Source organism: Sabethes cyaneus, chromosome 2 (assembly GCF_943734655.1).
Source record: "Sabethes cyaneus chromosome 2, idSabCyanKW18_F2, whole genome shotgun sequence".
In the NCBI taxonomy this organism is placed as follows: Eukaryota; Metazoa; Arthropoda; class Insecta; order Diptera; family Culicidae; genus Sabethes; species Sabethes cyaneus.
This window is the reverse complement of record NC_071354.1, coordinates 119,054,116-119,080,365: the sequence shown is the minus strand read 5'-3', so window position 1 is coordinate 119,080,365 and position 26,250 is coordinate 119,054,116. Positions and strand designations below refer to the sequence as shown.

The 26,250-nt window shown below is 37.9% G+C and overlaps 2 protein-coding genes across 2 annotated transcripts; one reads left to right on the top strand and one right to left on the bottom strand.

The window, feature by feature from the left end:
• Positions 1 to 15,854: 15,854 nt before the first annotated feature.
• On the bottom strand, positions 15,855 to 17,615 carry LOC128735931 (uncharacterized). The gene has a single exon (XM_053830413.1). The coding sequence runs from the start codon at positions 17,613 to 17,615 to the stop codon at positions 15,855 to 15,857; it is 1,761 nt and encodes a 586-aa protein (XP_053686388.1).
• A 1,311-nt stretch (positions 17,616 to 18,926) lies between these two features.
• On the top strand, positions 18,927 to 19,970 carry LOC128735930 (uncharacterized). The gene has a single exon (XM_053830412.1). It carries the CDS (start codon positions 18,927 to 18,929, stop codon positions 19,968 to 19,970), a length of 1,044 nt encoding a protein of 347 aa, XP_053686387.1.
• The last annotated feature ends 6,280 nt before the right edge of the window (positions 19,971 to 26,250 follow it).

Genomic DNA, 26,250 nt, shown 5'->3' with positions numbered 1-26,250 from the left:
TTTAATTTAAGCAATACTACACACAAAAATTCTTTTCAGAGTGTGTTTGAAGTATTTGAATCCTTTCTGCAGTAGAATAGGGTATATTCCATCTGTCCCAGGGGATTTGTATGGAGAGAAGCTGTTCACGGCCCACACAATCACTTCGGTTGTGACAAGTCTCCGAGCGAAAGCCCATGAGTCTAAGCCACCTAAAACGATTTTTGGATCATTTCGAACTTCAGGTTCTACACAGCCTGGAGAGTGACTGTAAAAAAGACATTCCAGGATTTCATTGTCATTCGAACAGTATTCGCCGTTCGAACTTCGAATGTTATTAACCTGATAATCTTTCGAATTTTGACAGTATTTTATTAAGTCGACTTGCCTCGCCGAAACTGGAAACGTTGTTGCAGAACCTGTGCCAGCTCGTGCGTGCTGAAGATCGTAGAGCCTTTGTGTAGGCTGTGTACGACGTTTATTCCAGGCTCTCCTGCATCGTTTCTTTAGTTCGGCGAGATGAGAATTCCATCATGGTCATGGTGTTCCTCTAGTCATTTTAATAGTTTTTAGCGGGCAAGCTACTTCAAAAGCTTCCGCAATTAAAGATGTTGTGACATCTACAGCGACATCCAAGTAGATCGATGACTCAATCGTCGGTTCGAATCCTTAAAATTTCGCCGCCAGTTCCTCTTCAAAGAGTTTCTAGTCGGAAAATCTCGGATTGCGAAATGTTGCAATAATCAAGGAGACACCCAAATGATCAATATATATATATATATATCTTATATATGTTATATCTAACACTTGCTCTCTACCAGCTCGTATGAAAGTTGGACAATTGCCAATGTTGAGTATCCCAAGGTTGGTACACTCCCTCCACAATTATGGATCACTTTTGTGTTTCAAGTGAAATAACTCAGTTAAACAAACTGTTTGAAGGTATGAAGCATTTTTACAACAAAATATACCCTATTAACTAGCTTTTAACACATAAAACATCCTTTAAATCCCGACATTGATGCTTTTTCAATGAGTGTACAAAGTTGTTATCGAGAATCTATCAAAATGTCTGTCGTTTTTTCAATCAGCATAAGCAGTACGTTTCTCATTCATAAGGTTGCTATGTGACATAATCACCAATTTTCGAGCAAAAAATGTCTCGCACATAAACATTAAGCTAAGTTCTTAACGATTCAGCGAAATATTGGGGATTGCCAATGGTTTTCCTGTAAAAATAAGTAATTTTCAAAGTGATCCATAATAGGGACCAAAACAAGGTAATTTTTCACAATTATGGATCACTTTGATTCCAATGTAATTTTTTCAAATTCAAACAGTTTAGCACCTATTACAAACGTTTTTTAAGCAGAATCGAAAGCTGCACAGATCTAAGTTTTTGGAAAATGCTGTTTCTGCATTACGCAGGACAGGAAAGCTACGTAAGGTAGTAAAACGCTATGATGGTACATATGCAAAGGTTCATCGCAAAAGTTAAGCGAATGTTAGCTCTAATGCAACAATCTAAAACGTTAATTTTTTCCTTAACTTTCTAGAAAAATTGTTTATGTTTATTTTTCATTTTTCGGTTTATTGTCGCCTTTCCACTGTTTCATACAGAGTCGCATCATAGCAGCGATTAAAATAAACTCTTGCATCGATTAACTTTTCCGAGATCCACTGTACCTACATCGTTAAGAACAATTCGGAAAAAAGAAAGCTTCATCCTATACTAGTCTTTTCGGAGCCAACGCAGCCGGTGAGCCTAAGATTTTTTTTCCAGGACAAAAAATCAGTCGTGAAATTGCAAAAAGCATTCCCAAAGGCTGATCGGTAGGTGTCTTCGAAGAAGGACGGCAGGCATCTAAAGACAGACCAAAAGCCACACAAGGTCTTTCATACGATTTGAAACATGTTATTTTTATGTTATTACATGATTTGAATAAACTTCATTGAGTCAATTCGCTGCAAAAAGTGTATTGTTATTTTGATCCATAATATGATGAAAATTGTTTCATAATTGTGACCGCTTCCAAAAGTGATCCATAATTGGGTATTTGATCAGTCATAATATAAGCTTAATTTCCGTGGAAAACTTGCACTAAATGGGTTTAAGAACTGAATCAACTGAAATATTACATATTTCTGTAACTAAAAACGTTTATAAACTGCTTGTAAATAATAGTATGCGCTACAATTGATTGTTTTAAAATCATACTTCTGCTTAAATGGTCCATAATTGTGGGGGAACTGTACTACTCAAATATTCCATCAAATCAGAGCCTCTCAGATTGATATCCGAGCTGCCCCAAATGATGTCATGGGCATTGGCATCACTGCCTACAATGAGCGGAAGCCCATTAGATTTGCAGTATCTCACCACATTTCTGAAATCGTCGCTGGGAGACGGTTCATCGTGTGGTAAGTATGCAGAACAGTAGACATAGTGCCCATGGACATCATCAACGACGAGTTCCACTGTGACTGCACAAATATCTCAAGTAGTCAACTCAGAGATAAGGCATGCACTTATTGGCCTATGCAACAATATGCATGCCCTGGGCATTAAACGAGGGTTTGACACACCAGTTTTGCTAAAAACAGCAAAGTTTTGGTTTTCAATATCCGTCGAATTAAAGTACCCCTTGCGAAAATATGGCTCCTGAACCAATGCGATGGTGACAGAGTTATTAAAAAGTTTTTCGCATAAATACAAATTTGCTGCCCGTTTGTGTTGAAGATTTATTTGTGCAACTCTAACTATTTGACTAACGGAGTATATGCACAAACAATCTCCAACACAGATCAGACAGAAAATTGTAAGTGAAGCCAATTATGTTGGCCAGAACGCACTTGGCGTAATATCCATAAGGGAAATGGGATAGAACTCCTATGTTGTTCCCACGAGACGCAAGGGACAACAAAGATCGACCGTACCAGAGCCCCGCATGGCACAGTAAGGGCAAGATCCTCAAAGCACCCCGTTCGCGACTGGCATGTTTTCACCCCTCCAACCATCCAGTCATCGGCACGATGATATGATGTTTCTATGATAAACGCAATAGAAACATCAATAGACATTATAACAACAACAATAACAATACACTTATATACTATACATTATTCCTATGGCTAAGACGTAGTTTAATTTGGATTCTGGACAATTCTTTCGCATTTTTGATTATAAAGGCGCATCATGTTATTGACTGGTCCATTTTTCGCATAATTGGTCATATATGATTTTTCCATAAATATTTTTCTAGTTCTAAGGTTCAGTAGTTCGACACGGTGCATAAAAGTTTAATTGAGAAAGCAATTCTGCTGACTGGATGCGTTGAGAAATAATGTCATTGATAAAGTAAAGCATTGCATGTTCGCGACGTTCTTCAAGTGTTTGTATATGGATGAGCATGCAGCGCGCTTCTTAAGATGGTGATGGAAATACTGTCCAGTTAAGTTTTCGAAGCGCGTATAGTAGAAATTATTTCTGAACAGATTTAATGCGTCTTTCGTGTAACGCAGTGTGTGGGTGCCATACTATATTGCAATATTCCAGAATAGGTCTTACATATGTAATGTACAGTGGTGAAAAAAAATCACCTTATCGAAACTCAAAATGATTGATTTTCAGTCAATGCAATATTAAATCTCGTTTATCCAGACGGAATATGAGTATCATTGGAATAAAAATTCATTGATAAACCAAACCGCTGAGTTTCGATGTTGCTACCCGAGCAGGAGTCAATATCTTATCCATACCAAATGAATATCAAATTCAGATATTTTATCTCAACTTGATATTCATTAGCTATCGCATTTTTTAAAGAATAACTTATGAATATTTCGATGAGGTATGATACCTCGATATGCTATTAATAAGTCATTTTACATTTTTGTACTATAGCAAATGAATTACTGAATAAGCTATGAAGCTACAAAGAATGACTTGTAAATGCCTCATTGAGGTATGAAACCTTAATTGACGTCCCGTGTAGCAAAAACATTTGATATTATTAAGATATTGTAATAACAAAACCAGTTATTATTTAAGTGGTTGTAGAACATTTTTAGCTATTATTTTAGTTATTTTACCTCTTATGTCAAGCTCGTCAATATAAAATTCAGACATGCAGTTATTCTCCAAAAAAATATCTGGATCAGGTATTCTTCAGTAATTTTCTCCTGCTCGGGTATATATTCGTTTCGAAAAATTCATAATGACACATTCCAGCGTTACGAGACACCATGAGCAACCTTAGTCGCAGCAAATTTGTTCACATTTTACCAACAGTCTGACGAATATCTTTCAAAATAGGTGTTCTGAGCTGCTATTTAGTAGTACTTTCTTAATACGAGGGCGAAATATTTATTATAATGAGCATCATTGAATAGTGGCGGAATACTTTTCGTTACGGGACACCATCACAGAAAATGCGTATATGTACTGTACATTTGCAAAACTCTGCTCTGTTTCAAGTTTTTCAAAGTCGACATGTTCAGAAAATTTTTAGCTGAAGCCTGAAACTCAAAATGTAAAAGTATATTCAGGTTTTGTGTTTAGTTTTTAAGATACAGTAGGATTTCGAATTTGGCAACAAATGCGTGTCGCCTATGTTGCCAAAATCGAAACGATGCCAAAATCGAGACTCTTTTTTGATATGAAAAAATGGAATGTAAGTGCGTTAGAAATTGACTAAATGTTATTAATGAACAATTGCAACCTTTTTATGTTTACAAAATCCGCCAAGAGCTTTTCGTGCGGTGCAAGTAAGTTTTTGACGACCTGCGGTAAGACGTAGTCCTACGACAATAAAAATATTATTGTTCGAAACATTCTATAACCGCAAGCTTTTTTTTCGTGAATACACTTAGGGCAATATTTTTTCGTCATTTAAAGTATGTATGCGGAAACTGACTGATATTTAAGCATATTTTTGGAAGTACAATATTTTGTGTTGCCAAAAACGGACACTTTTGTTGCCAAAATCGAACCATGCCAAATTCGAAATCCTACTGTATAATAAAAATCATTTCGTAACGGGACACCATGTTGGGCAAACGGTATTCTGCAAATGGTGTCCCGTAACGAAAAAAGTAAACTGCATTATATGGTTTATTTTCTCTAGATTTCTGTTCAGGCCGTCATATTTTCTATATCTGGTCTATATTCACTATATTTTGTAACAATAGTGTTCTGATTTGGTGTGTGATAGTCTGGTAATAAGACATACGTAACGAAGTATACGTAAGGCAAAGTTTACTTCCAGGTAAAGAGAAATACCCATGTGAGAACTATAATACTGAAGTAGAATGAAATGCTTGCCTCATCTTAGGGTTTGGACACATTAGTAATTAAAATGTAGGGGCTGTGCATTAATTATGTAACGAGTTTTCCCCATTGTTGACTAATCGTCCCCTCCCCTATGTAAGATTTTGCATAATTTTGGCAAAAAAAAACAAAATTCATAAACTTTATTCAAAAAAATTTTAAACGGTAAAATAGGTTCTTCTTGATGCGAAAGGTACGTTTTGTTTGCGCTGCACACCAAAATGATATTAAATAGCAATTATTCGAAAATTAGGTATTTTGTTTTACTTCAGACGTATCAGTTAACGTATCATAGCGCATAAATTTAAAAGTTTTTATGCAACATTAGCAACTCATGTTGCGAACTACAACTATAACATAAGTTGCCACAAAAGACGAACACATAAATTTGAAACTAATTTTGCCTATTCATTAAAATAACTTTGTTGATAGCTTGCAAATTATTCTACAGTTATAAAACAGTTATATAAAATATAAAAAAATAAAACAGTTTGGAAAGGTCATGAAAACTTTCAAAAAAGAAACGCTAGAAAAAGTAGCTGAAAATTTATTTATTTATTCATCTTCAACATATAGTTGCACAGACTGTTTACTAAATTAATGCCTTAATTCTAACTTTCTAGGTAGCATTACTAATGTTAAAATCAAATACACTTAACGTTTCGTTAAAAGCTCTACAGCACATTGCCCACGGTTCATTACGGCCATAGTTGGTACGGTGGGGACGATGCCATAGCAGAGTGTAGTTACGCTGTTGCCTGTGGCTGTGAGAGACATGTATACATATCAGGCTAAGAAGAGAGCTGCAGTCAATATCGCCGTTAATTAGTCCGAAAACAAACATTCGCTGAAGTAGTTTTCTCCTGGCTGACAATGTATCGATATCGATAAGCCTGCATCGTTCGACGTATGGAGGTCGATTCATTGTATCGTTCTACGGGAGGACACGTAATGCGTATCTTACAAAGTTATTTTGGATGGACTCAATTCTATTCGCATGCACTGCGTAATAGGGTGCCCATACAACAACCCCATACTCAAGGACGCTCCGAACGAGTGTGCAGTATAGCGATTTCAGTGCATAGATGTCTTGAAAGTCATTAGTGTTCCTTTTCAAAAAACCGAGTGCTGCGTATGCTTTAGTAATAATCATGGAAACATGTGCCGTGAAGTTGACTTTGGTATCAGTGACAACGCCCAAGTCCTTAGCAGGGGGTCGCGTAAGCGGTTAAATGATATAACCCAGCATCTTGATGCATTGATTTGCATACCGTTCAATGTACACCAGTATAGAAGAGAACGAATATCTTCCTGGAGGACGCAGCAGTCAAATGTGGTTTTGATTTCACGATATATCTTTAAATCGTCTGCGTACATAAGCTTAAAAGAACGCAGTTTACTGCACAGATCATTGATGAAGAGAATAAAAATTAAGGGCCCTAGATGGCTACCCTGAGGGACACCCGATGGTATCACAAAACTAGACGAGCTAACACCATTACCGAAAAATTTTGCAAAAAATTCTGCAGCGCCTTCAGCAGCATCAGCGCTAGCATCTTTGTAGAATACATCGTGGGGTACACCGCCATTACGCCGCAGCTTTTTACCGAAAGCCCAAAAAGATGACGGATCCTGCTTAGCATTCGACTCATTACGTAATATGTATTCGTGGAAGACTGTATTCAGTCAGATGTTAACAAGTTTCTCCATGTCACTCAGTAACCGCTTGTTTTCCTCCGATCGTTGTTTGAAATAGCGTTTCCTAGTTTTCCGCAATTTGTTACAAAGATTCCGAAGTTCGGGCGTCCACCAAGGTTGGTTGTAGAGAATACTGACCTTGCGTCGTCGAATAAGAGTATGTTCGTGGATGATCTCGAAGTGTTTATCATAAAACCGGAGAACAGCATCGTTGACGTCACAATCCGCCAATAGCGTCGTCCAGTCTATTGAGCGTTCAAGTTCAAGTGAGCTTGAATCGAAGGTTCATCGCAAGAGTGAAAGTCGTAATTAAACCAGTCTTTTCCGATGTCGTTAGTATTGCGAATACAGTCAAGTTTAATAATAAAAGGTTTGTGATGAGCGTCAATTTTTAAAAGTCCGCAAGGCGATTCAAAAAGTTCGATTATGTCAGTATCACTAACGAATGCTAAGTCAAGTAATCTTTCGTTTACATTTCGCACATCCTGAACTTACCAGTAAACATTTTCATATGCATATCAGAGTAACAAATGAGTTATATGTACTTATATATACCCTGAAAAATCGTATCTGATGCACAAAACTAGCATATGCATACTACAAAATATACATTAACAATTCAACTTTATAAGTCGTTGTATGCGATAAGATCCGACTCAAAGCGATTAGTTTTATAATACTATACAATTTTGTACTGGAAGTCGTAGGTCAATCACTTGTTATCGTCAAATACGAATTTATTAAAAGTCAATAACGATAATTTTCGTACATTGATATACGAGTTGGTGTTTGATGGGTTGTTGCAGTCCGCACGCAAGAATAGATTGCGTCAAAGCAATTTCTTGTTCAGAGGAGGCATTGGTAGGAATGTAAGAATTTAAGTCACTATCAAATTCCCACGAAAGCCTCGGCAGATTGTAATCACCCAAAGCGATGAGAGTATCGGTATTACCTGCCAGTTCACTTAGCTGTTGAATACAGGATGCATGATCGGAATACACAACCTGGTCAGAATTGGGCCTAATATAGATGCAACATAAGTAGACCAACTACGTTGGCAACGTTACACACACCGCAACTTGTTCTAAATTTCCGGCATTTGCTAGTGGGATCAACTTGCATCGTAAATGCTTTTTTACTCCTATCAGCACGCCGCTACCACGTAGGAGTTGTGATGTAGAAGGATTGCGATCAAGGCGGTGAATCACATAATCGGACGAGAGTTCAGAGTTAAATATATCACATGCGAGCCACGTTTCGGTTAGCGCGATGACGTCGTAGTCAGTTGTTGAAAGTGCCAAGTGAACTCCACTTTTAGTTTTAGCTTTAGTTTTAGTTCCTAATCCACGAACATTTTGATACACAATTGTTAATGGACGGGCACGGTGAAGGTTCGCACTAGGTGAGACTTCAACTGGTTCTGTCGGACTAAGATTAACACCTGGGTCATTCCACGTCAAGTGATCGAGAAAAAATACAAACTTGTAATCGACCTTCCCGGATTTTCACCAAACTCGGCCAGATTATTCGTTTTGGGCCAAGAAGCAAAAATCCCAAGTTTGATGCCGATTGGACTTTCCCTCGATTTTTGGGAACCCCCCCTTTTATTAGAAAAAGCATCATTTTCGTCAAATTCGCTTATTTTCTTTTGCTTATATCTTCGTAAATATTCAATTTAGAAAAAAAAATTGTTTTACATTTTCATGGGAAATCATCTGAGAAATCCGACAAAAATATTGGTTTTTTTGCGGCAGTGCTACCAAATACTTTTATTTTCCATCTGAAAAATAAATTTGTATTTTTCTCTCAATGAGTACAATTTGATCTCAAAAATTTCAACACCATCGTGTTCCTCAGACTTTTTTACATTAGAATCACTCAAAACCACGAGGTGTTCCGTCCCGTTCTCGGGATATAGCGTTTTGAAACAGACAATTCCCAATTTTTCAAGTAAAATCATAATTAAAATTAACAACAAAATTAAATTTCCTAGCAATAAGCAAATAAAAAAACAGAGCAAAATTATTCTGGTTTAATCTAAAGCAACATTGCGCTGTTGTGAAAGCATATAAACAGTATATAATACAACTAAAGTTTGTTTTTGAGCGTCTTAGCATAGTACGAAAATTGAGTGAACGAAAAGTCAAACAAACAATTTCTGGATTCTCACGCCTTCAATTATGTGAGATGGCTAGCAGCAGAGGTGACATAATGTCAACTGTGCAACAATACCATTCACTTGCGCAAAGCAAAATGTAAAATAAATTATCAATGCCTAATTGCTTTTATCGAAAATCTGTATTGTATTAACGAAATGAGCAGTACCTATATATCATTGTTTAGGTTTCTATATAATTCATATGAAATAAATTAGTTCTTCGCCGGAGTTGCGAAGAAAAGGAAATATTGCAGGATCGCTTCCTGTCAGCAGCATCTATTCCCGGTACCCGATCTATGTATGCCGCAATTCCTGTTAGTATCAATTCTGTTATAATGAAAACGGTTTCCGAATCAAATTCAGGGACTACATATAAAGTATCAAAAAAGTAAGCAGAAAAGGCACAAGGAGATAATTATTTGGAGAAATAAAAATATATTAATACTGTTAATACTGATATAAAATATTGATATGGATTTATAATGTTCCAATACTAGTGAAAACTGTAAAGTTGGCATCCCTCTTAGGAAAAACTATATTATATTCTTGAATGAAAGAAAAATCTAAACTACAAAACAGTTCGAAAACAGACATTTATGAAGCCTTCAAGTAGAAGGTGAAAAGCGTATCTGTTGAATTAAAATTAATAGTGGAATTTTATTGTGAATTTAGGTTTGACTTTTCTTTCACTCAACTTTCGTATTCTGCTCAAAACAAACTTTTGTTATATTATATACTGTTTATGTGCTTCCACAACAGCGCAATGTTACTTTAGATTAAACCAAATTAATTTTGCTCCTATTGTTATTTGCTTATTGCTAGGAAATTTAATTTTGTTTACAGTTTTACATGAGAAATTGGGAATTGTTTGTTTCAAAACGCTATATCTCGAGAACACCTCGTGGTTTTGAGTGATTCTTATGTAAAAAAATCTGAGGAATACGATGGTGTTGAAATTTTTGAGATCAAATTGTACTCATTGAGAGAAAAATACAAATTTAGTTTTCAGATCGAAAATAAAAGTATTTGGCAGCACTGCCGCAAAAAACTAATATTTCTGTCGGATTTCTCAGATGATTTCCCATGAAAATGTAGAACAAAGTTTTTTTTTCTAAATTGAATATTTACGAAGATATATGCAAAAAAAATAAGTGAATTTGACGAAAATGATGCTTTTTCTAATAAAAGGGAGGGTTCCCAAAAATCGAGGGAAAGACCAATCGGCACCAAACTTGGGATTTTTGCTTCTTGACCCAAAACGAACAATCTGGCCGAGTTTGGTGAAAATCCGAGAAGGTCGATTACAGGTGACTCGGACACTTGACGTGGAATGACCCACCTACATGTCCATTGACGTAGTCGCTGATGTTGACGATTGTAACGGGTTCAGCAGTACTGGCCGTAAAAAATCACGTTTTCTACCAATGTCCTCAAACTCACGAAATCTTATACCAGATGGCCATGTATCCAAACACATTGTTTTTGATTACAGTTCCTCGGCCATCCCGACTTTGTAAGATACAAAACTAAGGGTACGCAAATCTTTTCCGCGAGGAACGAGTTTGATTACAGTAGCGTCGTTGGTTGCTAAATTCGAATGCACCATATTCGTTACCGTTTCGTCGCTGACGTCCGGATGAATGTTAGACAGGTACAACCAAGACTTGTCGTCGTTTCCTTGGCTAGCCGGTGCAGCAGCAATGTTGGATTCAGGATTACAAATTCCAGTCCCACAAAGAAGGTTCATTGGACGGTGCGAAGTATCGTCGGTGTCATTTTCGTCTCTCTGCCTCTTGGAGCGGACAGAAGAAATTGACGGGAAACGCGGTCTCGAAATAGGAGTTGCTGGTACTGAGTCCATCCATGATTTAAAATTGGAGCGAATTTCTTGACGTAAGTCGTTTAGTATGCTGTCACGAATTTTTTTTTTCAGTGACTCAACACTACTGTCGTTAGTTGCATTGGTAGAATTCAAAGCGTTGGAGAAATGCGCTTTGGCCAGTAAACTTTTGCAAGCTGTACACATCCAAACTACGTGATGATTATATTGCAACGTTTTTTTGAGATCTTTAGTCATGCCGGAACAACGAGAGCAAAAATGTGATGAACAAAATGCTCCACACTTGAAAACTTCTTGCTCCACCCTTGAAAATGATGCCGTTCGAAGTACGACCATTACTATGCATCTTGCAAGCTAAAAAAATGTTTTATGGGCTAGGCGTTCTGGCTAGTGTGCTCAGCGAAGCCACTATGATTGCTAAAAAAGTTGACTAAACAACTTTCAGAAACGGGATTCCAAATTTTTAGACTATTCAAGTATTTTAATGATAAAGTATTGAGGTAAGTCGAAATCGGCGTTAGGTATAGTCTTTAAGGCTTAACCCTTCTTCTTTATCGAGAGACTTTCTTTCTTTTTCATTAACTTTTTTTGTTTTCGGGTACAGTGGGTTGTTAGCCTCAAGTCCCTATCTCACTGACGTGGCTGCCATCTTAAGGTGGGCGGAAGCCACTCTGTCCTTTTCACTGTTAGCCTACAGCAACCGAGATTGCGTACCCCAGCCGGCAACACATGGACGTAGGGATAGAAGTTAGTAAATATTGGTTATGGAATGCACATGTTCACCCTTTGCCTGGACCCACTCTTTGTCGAGAGACTCTGCAGCTAGTTATTAGAGTACAAAACAATTAGGTTGATTTGTCTATTTTGGATAGGCTTTACGTGTACTTTATTTTGGTCACTTCTATTTGATTTTGCCGTAAATGTCCAAAATAACGTACGCGCAACGTATTATTATATTGTAGGTAATCATATTTATACATACTTATAGTAAATACATATTTACTTGCAATCGGTTATCAAAATAATAGATTTGTTATCGTCGATAAAGATTAGTTGAATCATGATGTGATAAGTGCTTTTTCATTCAATTACTTTTTGTGTTAAACAAAACGTTACGGGACACCATTTTGAAGCACCTATTTTATTTTACATAGAAATGCTTATCAAAAGTCAAGCACAGCGCGATTTTGATTGTACATATATGAGTGAAGAAAATCCATAATTTCAAAAATTTCGGATTTGAATTCTCTGTTATACGGAAATAAATGCAAAATTTTCGTTACGGGATACCACTGTAAAAGTACCTGTTTTTTATGACCACTTATCTGGAAAAGGTTCTGAGTTTTCAAAAAAGTCTCTATGAACAAAATGTTACCCTGGTAATGGAACATGTTTTGACGATATACAGTTTTGAATTATTTTGGTTCACAACTATTGACAGAGAATTTTCTTCAGCGTTGTCTAAATGTTGAAAAAATCTATATTGTTAACCTCTCTCTTGAAAGGTGCTTTTTATTATGAATTGTTAATAAACAATATTTCAATTCATGATTTTTGTAAGCTTTACAGTATGTTTGAACATACTACAAATATTTTTAATATACAAATACTTTCAACATTTGCTCTCATGGGATAGACGCGTGGAATGTGTCCTTAATCTGAAATAATGCAGACATGTGACCTGAGATGACACCCCTTTAGGCATACGGACGTTAGGCATACAGACGCGAGGCATAGTACGCTAGGCATAATGGATATAAGGCACGCGGATACAAGGCATATAGACGCGAGACCGAATAGACGCGAGGCCGAATAGACGCAAGGCCGAATAGACGCGAGGCCGAATGGATGGCCGGTGTTTCCGACGGCGGGTCACCGGCGAACAGGTTTCATATCTTATGATAAGCATAACTCATAACTTGCTTAAACGAGCTTACTTTTGTCACCTCAATTTAATTGTATTAACGAATACGCCTCAAATGTTTTTAGCGATCAATTGGGAAAATTGTCATATATTCGCGCTACTGTCACATTTAGGCAAGTGCCCTTTGGCTGTGTGATAAAACCCTCTGGTACACCTCCGCTACCAAAAAATCACAGAAAATGAAATTCGCGAATAAAATGCAAAGCCAGGTGACACACCCTGTGCCAGCAGAACACAACTGTGTTTTCAGCTTGGAAAAAAACAGAAAGCGGCTTTGTCGTCGGTGTGAGAACTAGGAAAAACTAACTAGGGTCAGTAGTCCTAGGAAAGCGAACCGGTTCGCCCTGAATCATCTGTTTGCAGCACCTGGCTAGTAAGCTGACTAACCACTTCGGTTCCTCATCGTTGTCTAGGTGATCTAATATCCATTCGGCCTCGTGTCCATTATGCCTTTTGGCAATATGCCCTCCATCGAGTATGCCTCATATCTATTATTTCTGACGTCTGTATGCCTAGCGTACTATGCCTTGCGTCCATACGCCTAACGTCTGTATGCCTCGTGTCCCGTCCCCATGATCTGATTTGGCTTTTCTGATCAGATGGTTCACACAGTTTTTGGAGGCAGGAATTTTTTCTATGGTGAATTAGCACCCCTACCCACTTTAGGAGGCGGGGGGGGGGGCTCCTATACAAATGAAATACAAATTTACTCATAACTCGAGAACTAATCAATCAAATGGAACCATGTGCATGTGGATATTTTTGGAGGCAAGAATTTTTTCTATGATGAATTAGGACCCCTTACGTTTTTAGGTGGGGGGCTCTTATACAAATCAAATACAAATTTCCTCATAACTACAGAACTAATCAAGCAAATGGAACTAAATTCAGCATGTGGGTGTTTTTGTATGCAAATTATTTTTCTATGGTGAATTGAGACCCCTCCCTCTGTACGAGGGGAATTATGTTCCCTCCCCCCTTCAATAGTGGGGGGGGGGTCCTGTACAAATGAAATACGAATATCCTCATAACTAGAGAACTAATCAAGCAAATAGAACCAAATTTGGCATGTGGGGGGTTTTGGGGGCAGGAATTTTTCTTATGATGGTTTGAGACCCTCAACCCCTGTGGTAGGGGGATAAGGAATCTCATATAAACAAAACAGACATTTTTGCGTAACTCAAAAACTAATCGAACTCGAGAAATTTTAAACTCTTTCATAAAACATTAGTCAATAACAAGACCACCAGAAACTATCAATAGTAACATTAGATGATTCAGTGCGAGACGGACACAGGCCGCGAGTGTTGCCGGCGACTTGCCGTCGGAAGCGCCGGCCACTGCGGGGGGAGGGGGGGGGGGTCAGCCCCCCGTCGAGATCATCTCTATCTAGGTTTATTTATTTTCTTAGATCTACTGACCTCTATTACTTTCCTTCAGTTGGGTCACCCCTGCCAAATGGTACTTTCTTCGAGAAGATTTTCCATGACGCGTTTTCCATCTCGCGTAAGGTTTTTTGCGAAATGGTATTCTGCGAAACTCTATATTCCGCGTTATGGTCAACCGAGAATTGGTGTTCCGTAAAATGGTATTCGTCGAAATGGTTTGTAATGATGGCCAATATTTAAATGCTATCCGCTTTATTTTATCAGGTTAAGCAATGGGGGGAGTTGTTTTCTATTTTACTGGGAGGAAAATTTGTATATTAAAACACACCTCAGAGACTTGCAAAACTCGAGATTGTGATAAAGCTCATCCGAAATTCAGGATTTATGTGCAACATACTTTAATTTGTGGCAATATGAAGTTTGTCGGGTCAGCTAGTAGGGTAACCAACCTATTTTGGACCCCATCAGCAGCTGTACATGGTTTGGACACTTCCATTTGATTTTGTTGTAAGTGTCCAAATTATGGTTACACTCAAGTACTTTTTTACACGGTTTAGTTTTTTGAGTATTAAGAACGGGTTAACTTAGAGACCATTCATTTATTCCTCAATACATTTGGGAGTAGCCCGATATTCCTCACGTAGATTGTAAATAGTTCCTTAGCTGCACCGTTTTCGAGTAATCGAAAAAAACAAACCGTGTAAAAAATAACTTGAGTGTACCCTATTTAATAAAAAAAAACAGATTTTAGATTTTCTGAATAAAATTTCTTTATGACGATTTGCATAAAAATTTTATTTTTGTGCCTTTTCAATTATGTTGACAGTTGTACTTTGTAATAGCTCATTGTTCTCAGACACGGAATTAGAACAGACAGGCATGCGATGGAGTAGTTTACACTGCCAGAATATCATCGCCCAATACTGCTCGAAACACTAACGTTACAGTTATCTCTTGAGTCGATGAAGCTTATAACTCTTGAGTACCGATGCAAATGATAAAATGTGCTGAAGAGAGCCATTATAAAAATATAGTTAAGACTAAGAACAATTTTATTATAAGACCAGCCATTGTGATATAAGGACTACCAGAGAATAAAGCCGTTTTTGTACACACTCAGTAAATGTAATATAATTTAATAATTTTGGCTAAAATTGAATATATGTGTAAAATTAAAAGCTTTGTGGTTTCAATCAAGTAAATTATAAAAGGTGTGAAGATGGCGGTAAACTAGGAAGGTTATTATCCAGGAACATTCGACTCGGGGATTGGAATGAAGTAAAGAATTGCTTCAATTGTTTTGGTCACCGTATTCCTTTGTATTTTCTTTTTAATTGATGTAAATCGGTGAAACTTTTAAACTTTCCTCTACGTTTCGTTTATTACGTTTCGGCCTACTTTATAGCTGTTCAGCCATCATCAGATTTCTTAAAAATAAACAATCTTCAAAATTTACATGTTTAGGCAAAACAGAAATAGCTTACATATAAACAGTTCTTATAAAAAAGTGCAAAACTTTTGTTGTCCGCTGTTATTCTTTACGGCGACGCTGCCCGTGCCGTAAGTGGTTGTCTTCTGCTCTGTTCAAACTTTCTTAGTTTGTGCAGGGCGCCGTCATATGCGTTGGAGAAACTCAGAGCGTCCCGCTGTAAATTCACCGTTTTCCCCTCGCGCAGTTTTACATGTAGTGTTTCAGCGTTCAATCGTTTGGCTTCGTTGCTCTCTCGCTCTAAAATAGCTGTTTCAGAGAACTTGAAGACATGGCCCTGTTCCACTGCGTGCTGTGTGAGTCCAGTCATCGACGATTTAGTCCGGATTGAGCTTTGGTGTTGCTGCAAACGTTTTTCAAGTGTTTGCGATGTTTGTCCTACATACACTTTGTCGCTACATCCACCACACGGTATGCTATATACCACGTTAGTTTGTTGCATTTTGGGGATCTTGTCTTTCAGCTTAGTGAAAATAGTGTCTTTCATTTTATTGCATGGTCTGTGCGACACTGTGACGTCATGCTTGCGCAATACTTTGGCCACTTTTTCACTTAAGCATGGGATGTATGGGAGTGATATGTACTTTGTGGTTTTCTCTTCCCTGTCGGTGTTTTGAAGCGTGTTGTAGAGTAGATGCACTCTGTTTGCTAGTGTACGGTTTATCAGCTGATCGGGGTAGTTGTTTTTGCGTAGTGTATCTTTAGCCACTTGTATGCTCTCTTCTCTCTTTGCCGGATCAGTTAACTTTAGAGCACGATCAAAAAGCGCTGTGACTGTATTTACTTTGTGCGCAAAGGGGCTCTCCGAGTAGAAGTCTAGATATCGGCCGTCTTTCTGCTTGGGATGCCAAGATTTTCCAATTTGGTTGTTTTTTCTCGATAGGGTTAGATCCAGAAATCTTAAGCACGATTCTGTTTCTTTTTCTACCGTGAATTGTATCGTGTCGTGTAGTTTATTGAATTCTTGGAGAACGATGTTTATTTCGTCCTCTTTTCCGACTAAAAAACAATCATCGACGTAGCGCTTGTAAAACTCAATCGAGATGTTTTTTTGGGTCAATGTGGCTAACGTAGTTTTTTCGAGCTTCTCCATTATGATGTTAGCGACAACTGGAGAGAGAGGCGATCCCATGGGTACACCCTGGACTTGGGAGAAAAATTTGTTGTTGTATTGAAAGAAAGATGCTTCCAATACTGTTTTCATTGCTGATTTAAAACTCTCCCACGGGATGGTTGAGTGGTTCCGCAAGTCATTCCATTTTTCTTCCACACATTGGTACACTTCGTCGGTTGGGATGTTGGTGTAGAGCGATACTACGTCTAAAGAGTACATTACGGTACCGTCTGAAATCCGCAGTTTAGATATTTCTTCGGCGAAATCAAAACTGTTGCGTACATGGTACTCCGTTTTTCCAACCAGGTGTTCCAGAATTCCCGCTAGATATTGTGCCATCCGGTACGTAGCTGATCCGATCGTCGATACCACTGGTCTAAGTGGTCTGTTAGTTTTATGAATTTTTGGCAAACCATAAATCCTGGGTGGTTGGCAGTTGAATATTTTTAGCCTGTTTTTAGTGTGCGTGTCGATATATTTATTCTCCCACCAATATTGTATGATGCTGTTCAGTTTTTTGAGTGTTCGGTTGGTCGGATTGTCCTTTAGTGGTTTGTAAGTGGCAGCATCATTCACCATCGTGGTCATTTTTTGCTGGTATTCCTGCGCAGATATCAAAACGATTTTATTTCCCTTATCGGCTTTTGTTACGTACAGATCCGGATGTGCTTCGAGGAATTTTCGGCTGTTGAGCATATCCTTCTGAATCCAGTTGTTTTCTTTGGTTCTTGGTTGACTGTGATAGCTTAGGGGAAGGGCGGTAAAGACGGACACCTTAAGGTAAAGACTCAATATCTACTCAAATATAACTGTATTGATCGCAATTTTCGCACAAACTGAACCTTTAAGTCTCTGTCTAATAAAGTTACAACGTGCGCTGGAAAATTTCTTCCAAAATTTATGCTTTTTTAAATATTATAAACATCATGTATAAATCAGAGTTTCTGCGCAAGGGCGGGAAAGACGGACACTTGATATGGGAAAGACGGACACTCGCAAAAAGGTGTCACGCGTCGTCGAATTATCAGTATTAAGAAAGATTAACATATTTCATCATGTATTTAGGAAAGAATTGGTTTGGGAAAACCCCCTTCCCGATCCCCCCTTTGAGCGAGAAAATAAAATGGTTCCCTTCAATATTTTAATTGGTGACGAATTAATCGTTTCTAAAAGTTGGCCTATTCCAACTGCTATATGACTTCTGGTTACTTTTACATATAAAATATTTAAGTATTTGCAATGTTAAATAGTTGTTGGGCAAAATGGGTTCAAAATCTGTGTGTCCGCCTTTCCCTACCTTTGGGTGTCCGTCTTTCCCGACTTGGATATCATTTGTTCAAACTTCAATAACTTTTTACTGAATATTCAAAAGTTTACCAGGTTTCCAATGCATATTCAGTGAAGGATCAAACTAACGGAATGTCGTCTGTTTAGCATGATTATGTTATTTTTTAACGATTTACTAGCTATTTTCTTCACACACAAAATTACATCGGTAAGCGTATATACGTATTTTTTCTTTGTTTTGCTTATAAATTTGACAGCTGCGCTGCTAAAAATCAGCAGTTTAATTCAAAAGTGTTAATTCAGTCTATAGAAACATTTCCCATCATTGATTTGCTTCAAAAAATTATTGTTTATGAAATATGACAAGTGTCCGTCTTTCCCGCAGTGTCCGTCTTTACCGCCCTTCCCCTATATGATTGGAAACGATGTTGGAGACTTCTGCACGGATGTTGTCAGCTTCGGGTATTTTTTGTATGCTGGTTTCGACGTCTGCGATAAACTTCACGTACGGAGTGGAGTGTTTGTTTTGGATATTGAAGTTTGGTCCCAATTTTAGTGTTCTGGCGAGGTATTCTGGAATTTCTGTGTCCGTGGTGTTTTCGATCCAAGTCGGTTGTTGGTTACGTTCGTCTATCTTCTTCATTTTCATTGTGTTTATTTTTCTGATTTCGTTAGTTTTTGACGGGATCGCCTCTCTCTCCAGTTGTCGCTAACATCATAATGGAGAAGCTCGAAAAAACTACGTTAGCCACATTGACCCAAAAAAACATCTCGATTGAGTTTTACAAGCGCTACGTCGATGATTGTTTTTTAGTCGGAAAAGAGGACGAAATAAACATCGTTCTCCAAGAATTCAATAAACTACACGACACGATACAATTCACGGTAGAAAAAGAAACAGAATCGTGCTTAAGATTTCTGGATCTAACCCTATCGAGAAAAAACAACCAAATTGGAAAATCTTGGCATCCCAAGCAGAAAGACGGCCGATATCTAGACTTCTACTCGGAGAGCCCCTTTGCGCACAAAGTAAATACAGTCACAGCGCTTTGTGATCGTGCTCTAAAGTTAACTGATCCGGCAAAGAGAGAAGAGAGCATACAAGTGGCTAAAGATACACTACGCAAAAACAACTACCCCGATCAGCTGATAAACCGTACACTAGCAAACAGAGTGCATCTACTCTACAACACGCTTCAAAACACCGACAGGGAAGAGAAAACCACAAAGTACATATCACTCCCATACATCCCATGCTTAAGTGAAAAAGTGGCCAAAGTATTGCGCAAGCATGACGTCACAGTGTCGCACAGACCATGCAATAAAATGAAAGACACTATTTTCACTAAGCTGAAAGACAAGATCCCCAAAATGCAACAAACTAACGTGGTATATAGCATACCGTGTGGTGGATGTAGCGACAAAGTGTATGTAGGACAAACATCGCAAACACTTGAAAAACGTTTGCAGCAACACCAAAGCTCAATCCGGACTAAATCGTCGATGACTGGACTCACACAGCACGCAGTGGAACAGGGCCATGTCTTCAAGTTCTCTGAAACAGCTATTTTAGAGCGAGAGAGCAACGAAGCCAAACGATTGAACGCTGAAACACTACATGTAAAACTGCGCGAGGGGAAAACGGTGAATTTACAGCGGGACGCTCTGAGTTTCTCCAACGCATATGACGGCGCCCTGCACAAACTAAGAAAGTTTGAACAGAGCAGAAGACAACCACTTACGGCACGGGCAGCGTCGCCGTAAAGAATAACAGCGGACAACAAAAGTTTTGCACTTTTTTATAAGAACTGTTTATATGTAAGCTATTTCTGTTTTGCCTAAACATGTAAATTTTGAAGATTGTTTATTTTTAAGAAATCTGATGATGGCTGAACAGCTATAAAGTAGGCCGAAACGTAATAAACGAAACGTAGAGGAAAGTTTAAAAGTTTCACCGATTTACATCAATTAAAAAGAAAATACATACGAAGTAAAGAATTAGAATAACTCTGATAGAATATCACATCATCACATCAAACACTGAAGGAAAGGGTCACAACATGGTGCCGTGACCAGGATCAGTGTTTCGGAAACGGAATTGGCAACTTCATTCCAAAAAATCGGATTCATCGACTATACATATACCCACTATCGTCATCGCTGCAGATACCGCCTACTAATTGGAGAACAGCCATTTTGATGAAATTTCATCGTGTGAGCTATCTTCAACTGTCATACGTATAAGGAATTTGTGCTATAAATAACGGACCGAGTCATCTAGATATTTGTTTGACAGGCTCCATAGGTGAGTACCTGTCCAAATTGAGTACGTCTGGTTTCTGTGGTGCTGTGCTCGTATATTTTCTCGGCTGGGAGAGGCTGTTAGAGTCAATAGGATCGTAGCACTGACCCCGCACTGTTCTGTATTCTAACAGCTGGTTGCGAAGTCTGTCGTATAAAAACAGAAGGTCAAATTTCAATAACGGAATTAGCACCCAGGCTTTGCTTTTTGCTCGTATATTTTAGCTAGTTGTTCGAGAACGCTGCTATAATTCGCCTTCTGATACACAAATTCGTTGTTGGAGCGCCAACATTCGCCAAGCTTCAAGACAAGATTCATCGTTCTCCTACAAAGGACCATTATATAGAATATCTTGGAAGCATAAATTAGTTCAAGGCCTATTTGACAGGCTCAGTAGGTGAGAACCTGTCCAACTAACGTACTTTCTCGTAGAAGGGTTCTTCGCTTTCTCCATTGTAGGCAACTGCCGCATATTCGCTAATCATTATTGATTCGTCGATACCTTCAGAGCCTTGATCGATTCCTCCACAGAACTAAGTGATATTCAAAAATTCCACTATTTAAGGTCGTCTTTACGGGGTGAGGCATTGAAAGTGATCGATTCGTTTCCAATGAGCGAATCAAATTATGGAGTTGCTTGGAATTGTTTGGTCTCAAGGTTCTCAAATAATTACCTTCTTAAAAAACGGCATTTAAATGCAATGTTCGAGTTTCCGAAGATGAGAAGGCAATCTGCAGCAGCTATCCACGAAGCAATCAACTGTTTTGAACGAAATACGAAAATACTCGATCAACTAGGTGAACAAACAAGCGGTTGGGGAGCCATGCTGACCCATTTGATGGTAGTAAAACTAGACGATGTCACGCAAAAGAATTGGGAAGCGCATGTATCTAACGAGATAAAACCATCATTCGACATTTTAGTTGATTTTCTTACAAAACAAGCAAGAGTACTAGACGCGTGCTTAGTAGATCAACGATCATCCAATTGTGGCAACCAAGCATCTTCAGTCGATTTTAGGAATCGTTCATCTAGAATAGCAGTCAACACTACAACAGAAGGCAGAGGTTCTAGTTGCCCAGCATGCAGCCTGCAACACTTTATTTCTCAATGTTCAGTTTTCGGAGAACTCCCAGTCGACGAGCGTCTGCAACTTACTAATTCGAAACGTCTATGTAGCAATTGCTTAGGTAGAAATCACATGGTCAGGGATTGTCCTTCGAAGTATTGATGCCGAACTTGTACAAGAAGACATCACACTCTGCTTCATCCAGGGTTTCCTGGATCAAGTACCGCACCCTCAGTCGCTGCGGCTTATGCAATAACGTAAGACATTCAAGTAAATAACCTGCCCTCTAGTGATGAGTCTGTTCCGCATCTCTGTTCCGACTCTGGATCTCAAGCGAATATTATTTCCGAACGACTTTACCAATTACTTAAGCTGTCTCGGCCTGATAGAAAACTAGAGATTAGTGGAATTGGGCGATCACGAAAACGTACAAGCTACGAAGTCTCCGCTGTTGTTTCATCACGAGTTTGTGACTTCACTTTATCGATGGATTTTTTGGTATTAGATCAAATTGCTGACTATCAGCCATCTCTAACTTCATTGGGAAACTGGAAGCCGCCAGTGGATATGAAATTAGCGGACCCTGAACTTTTTGTATCAGGACCAATAGACTTAAAATTTGGAAAAACATTAGGGTGACGGATCCATATTTCGCCACCTTTATCCAAAAAGTTTACATGAAACGAAACAGATCGAGGTTCTATAGGTTCAGATATTTGATAACATGAAAATATTATACTTCGGACATTTCTTTTACTGATTCAATCATCATATTCATACTAAATTGCGTATTTTTCTCGTTATATAGATTATTTAAATGTGTATTCTGAGCCCCAATTTCGCCACCCAGTTGCCAAATTTCGCCAGCCTCTGGACCCAAGTTTCGCCACTTTTGAAAAACCTGATTTAAATTAATTACAGTGTTAAATTTATAAATGTTTTCTCTTTATTCTTAATAAATCCAGTTGTTAAATATATTTTGCTTCGTTTTCAAGTGATTGTTCATGAAACGTTTTTGAAAACCAATAAAAATACCAATAAAATCACAAATAAACCAATTAAAAGCACAAAAATTGGAGAAATATGTTTACATATTGATTAAAATTCACTCATGAAGTAATTTAATTTTCTCTGCCTCCGGTAAATATATGCAAATCGAAATTCCGGTCAAATACCAATTGTATCATATAGGCCTTAGGAAACTTTAAGAAAAGCGACGGCATTTTATTCAAGCCATTAAAAAGAATTCAAAATATTTTCTTCTATATTAACCCCTCTAAGGTATACATCATTTACAGCATCGCAAAATCCAATAAAAAGGTCATAACTCTTTTATCTTTCAATATTTTGTCACCAGATTTGGGGGATTTCCCGAAAATCTTTTCTATTTTCATAATATCTAGAGATAATAGCCATATGTCTTATGACCCTGGCATTATTCCGGAGTTCCCTGGGGTACCGTGGCATGGCTTTTTTATATAAAATTGCCAAATATTTAAAATTTGTTGATTTATGTAACCATATCATCGACTGTGGACATATCGGTTACTTTGCCGCAATTACGAGCCATGGTGCTCACCATCTGGATCCGGGGGGACACTATGAATCCGGAACCGGTTCCCGTAAAGGGACATTTCAGCGTCAGTCAGTATGTCGTGTCGCATATCATAAAACATCAGCATTCGACAAAATAGCGGTTGGCGGTCATCTCATGTCTCTCAGAGGCCATATCACCGGTAATCCAACTGATGAAGTAATAAAACTCTTAATCCACTTTTACTTTGTACCGTTAAGGAAACTAATATTCAAGATAAATGATCGATATTTAGTTTACTAACTTTTTTTTATTGATTTTGCTCTAATTTCTGCAATTTTGCAAAAGAAATGACATAACTAGAGACCATCCAACGAAAACGGTTTTAAAAAAAATTCAGGTGGCGAAATTTGGATCCATGATTAAAAATGGATACCATATTTCGCCACTTTAATTTTGATGAATTTTTCAAAATTATCCAAAATTTAAAGTGAAATCGGTATTAAAATTAGTTGAAATATTGTGCATAGAATCATATTAGTCAAGAATAATTGAATAATAAAACAGTTAGAGTACATTTTTCCCCAATAGTATTTTTACCTCTTGTTTTGAATTTGTAAAAAACTATATACTTAGTATGAGATGGCATTTTCAAATCGTAAGTAATACATGATAAATTAATAACAAGCCAAAGGTATTAATTATTTTTGGTACTACATGCCCTTAATTTTACCAATTCGACAAATAATTTCTTTTAAGTCGACCAAAAATATGCTAAAAAGCTTTGGATTCATCAAACTGGCGAAATATGGCTCCTGGCGAAATATGGATCCTCTACCCTACCTACATTCGTCAATACGGTATTTGGCTGGGTAGCTGCTGGAGAATCGTAACGGTCCGAAGCTAGCGTTGCTAGTTGCAACATGGTTATCACGGATTCACTGGATAAAATTATCGAAAAATTTTGGGTCATGACAATAAGCCACCTCGATCGCAAGAAGAGGAAGACTGCGAACAACATTTCCTAAATACAGTCGTAAGAAACGATGAGGGGCATTATGTTGTACAATATCCAAAGCAAATAGGGTTTCATGAAAAATTGGGGAATCAAAAGATATGGCCTTAAGACGTTTCAAACAATTAGAAAAACCCGAATTAATCCTCCTAGCGGTGTGACCTAGCCTTTCTACTGCATGACCTAGCATGAAAATCAAAACTTGAGCTTCTTTTGAATTATCTTTAATGAAAAAATAGTCGTATCGCTTGATCGTATCGTGTATACGATATTACCCGTTAGATGTTTTAGGAAACGATGAGCTCAAAGAAACAAAAGCAGCGCCATAAACATGCTTGAGGATGGCCATATGATCGATATAATTTTCGGCGCTTGTTATTTTTGCTGGTATGAGTGGACCCATATTTATATATTTATTAAAACATGATACATGACATATGATACTATCTTTTAAAGTGTCACTAGCGAAAACAAATCGTACAGAATTATTAGTAACTTTTCTTCTTCTTTTTCATATAAAATTTCTAAGATCTAGCATCTATTGATGCGCAAAATTTGTTTGAAATTGGTATAAATTTATTTGGGAAAATCAACTCATTATTATTTTCAATACCATACACCACTATACCTATATGATTAAATCAAATACTTTTCTTCGCTTTTTGCTTTGCTCGTCCGATTGCGAGTAACAGCAAGTAAAGAAAATGACAATTGAAATGTTTCTCACTCTTCTTGTATTTCTATGCAAATTTTAAAATTGCAAATCGCATATACATACATACAAACATACATGCATACATACATACAAACACATACACGCATACATACATACCTACATACATACATACAAACATAAATACATACGTACATACATACATACACGCATGCATACATACATACACATACATTGAATACAGTCGACCCTTGATTAATTTATTTCGATTTTATACATTTAACGGTTTAATATACGGCGCTGAAGTGTTAAAGTTTGAATAACTTTTGAATCAATCGTCCGATTTTCAGTAACTTGGTTTCGTTTTATAGATTTCCACAGTAACTTTCAAATGATAATAGATTGTAGGATGTTTCCTATTGAATTAATGCTTATATGCAAAAAAAGCAGTTTTAAATACATTTTTTCCACATTTCTTTATGTAACTTTCAAACCATAAGCCCATTCGTCATGAAATTTTGAAGTTAAGGTTTTGCAATCAATTTTGTTTAAATCGGTTAAGGGACCTATGAGATAATGAAGTCCCATATTTTTTGTATTTTTATACATAACTTTTGAACTAAAAATCCGATCAGTATGAAATTAAATAGCGAACAATGGGACACCTAGACCTTTCATTTGACGCTAAGGTCATTAAAATCGGTCCAGCCATCTCCGAGAAATGTTGGGTCAATCAAAAGCGTTCCACACACACACACACACACACACACACACACACACACACACACGCACGCACACACACACACACGCACACACACGCACACACACACACGCACACACACACACGCACACACACACACACGCACACACACACACACGCACACACACACACACGCACGCACACGCACGCACGCACACACACACACACACACACACACACACACACACACACACACACACACACACACACACACATGGCTACTGTGCTCGGTCAGATTGAAGCCAACATGAACAAACGACCATTTACGCCTCTCTCGGATGATCCTACTGAACTAGACGTTCTAACTCCGGACCATTTCTTAACCAGTGGACCGCTCCTAAACCTTCCTGACTCAGAATATACTGAAATACCAACAAATCGACTACGACACTATCAACAACTGCAACAGTTGGTGCTGCATCACTGGCAACGTTGGAGGAAGGGGTATTTGACGGCATTGAACCAACAGTGGCAAAAATGTGGTTCTCCAACAGATATTCGCCCTGGACAGATGGTGTTACTCCAAGAAGAAAATCTTCAGTTAGCTGGCCTCTTGCAAGAATAGAATCAGTCCATCTAGGTGAAGACGGTATCGTCCGCGTGGCAACGATTCGAACCAAGAATGGAACATATAAACGACTAATTTGCCGGTTATTTCCTCTTCCTGTAGATCAACAACTAATAACGGCT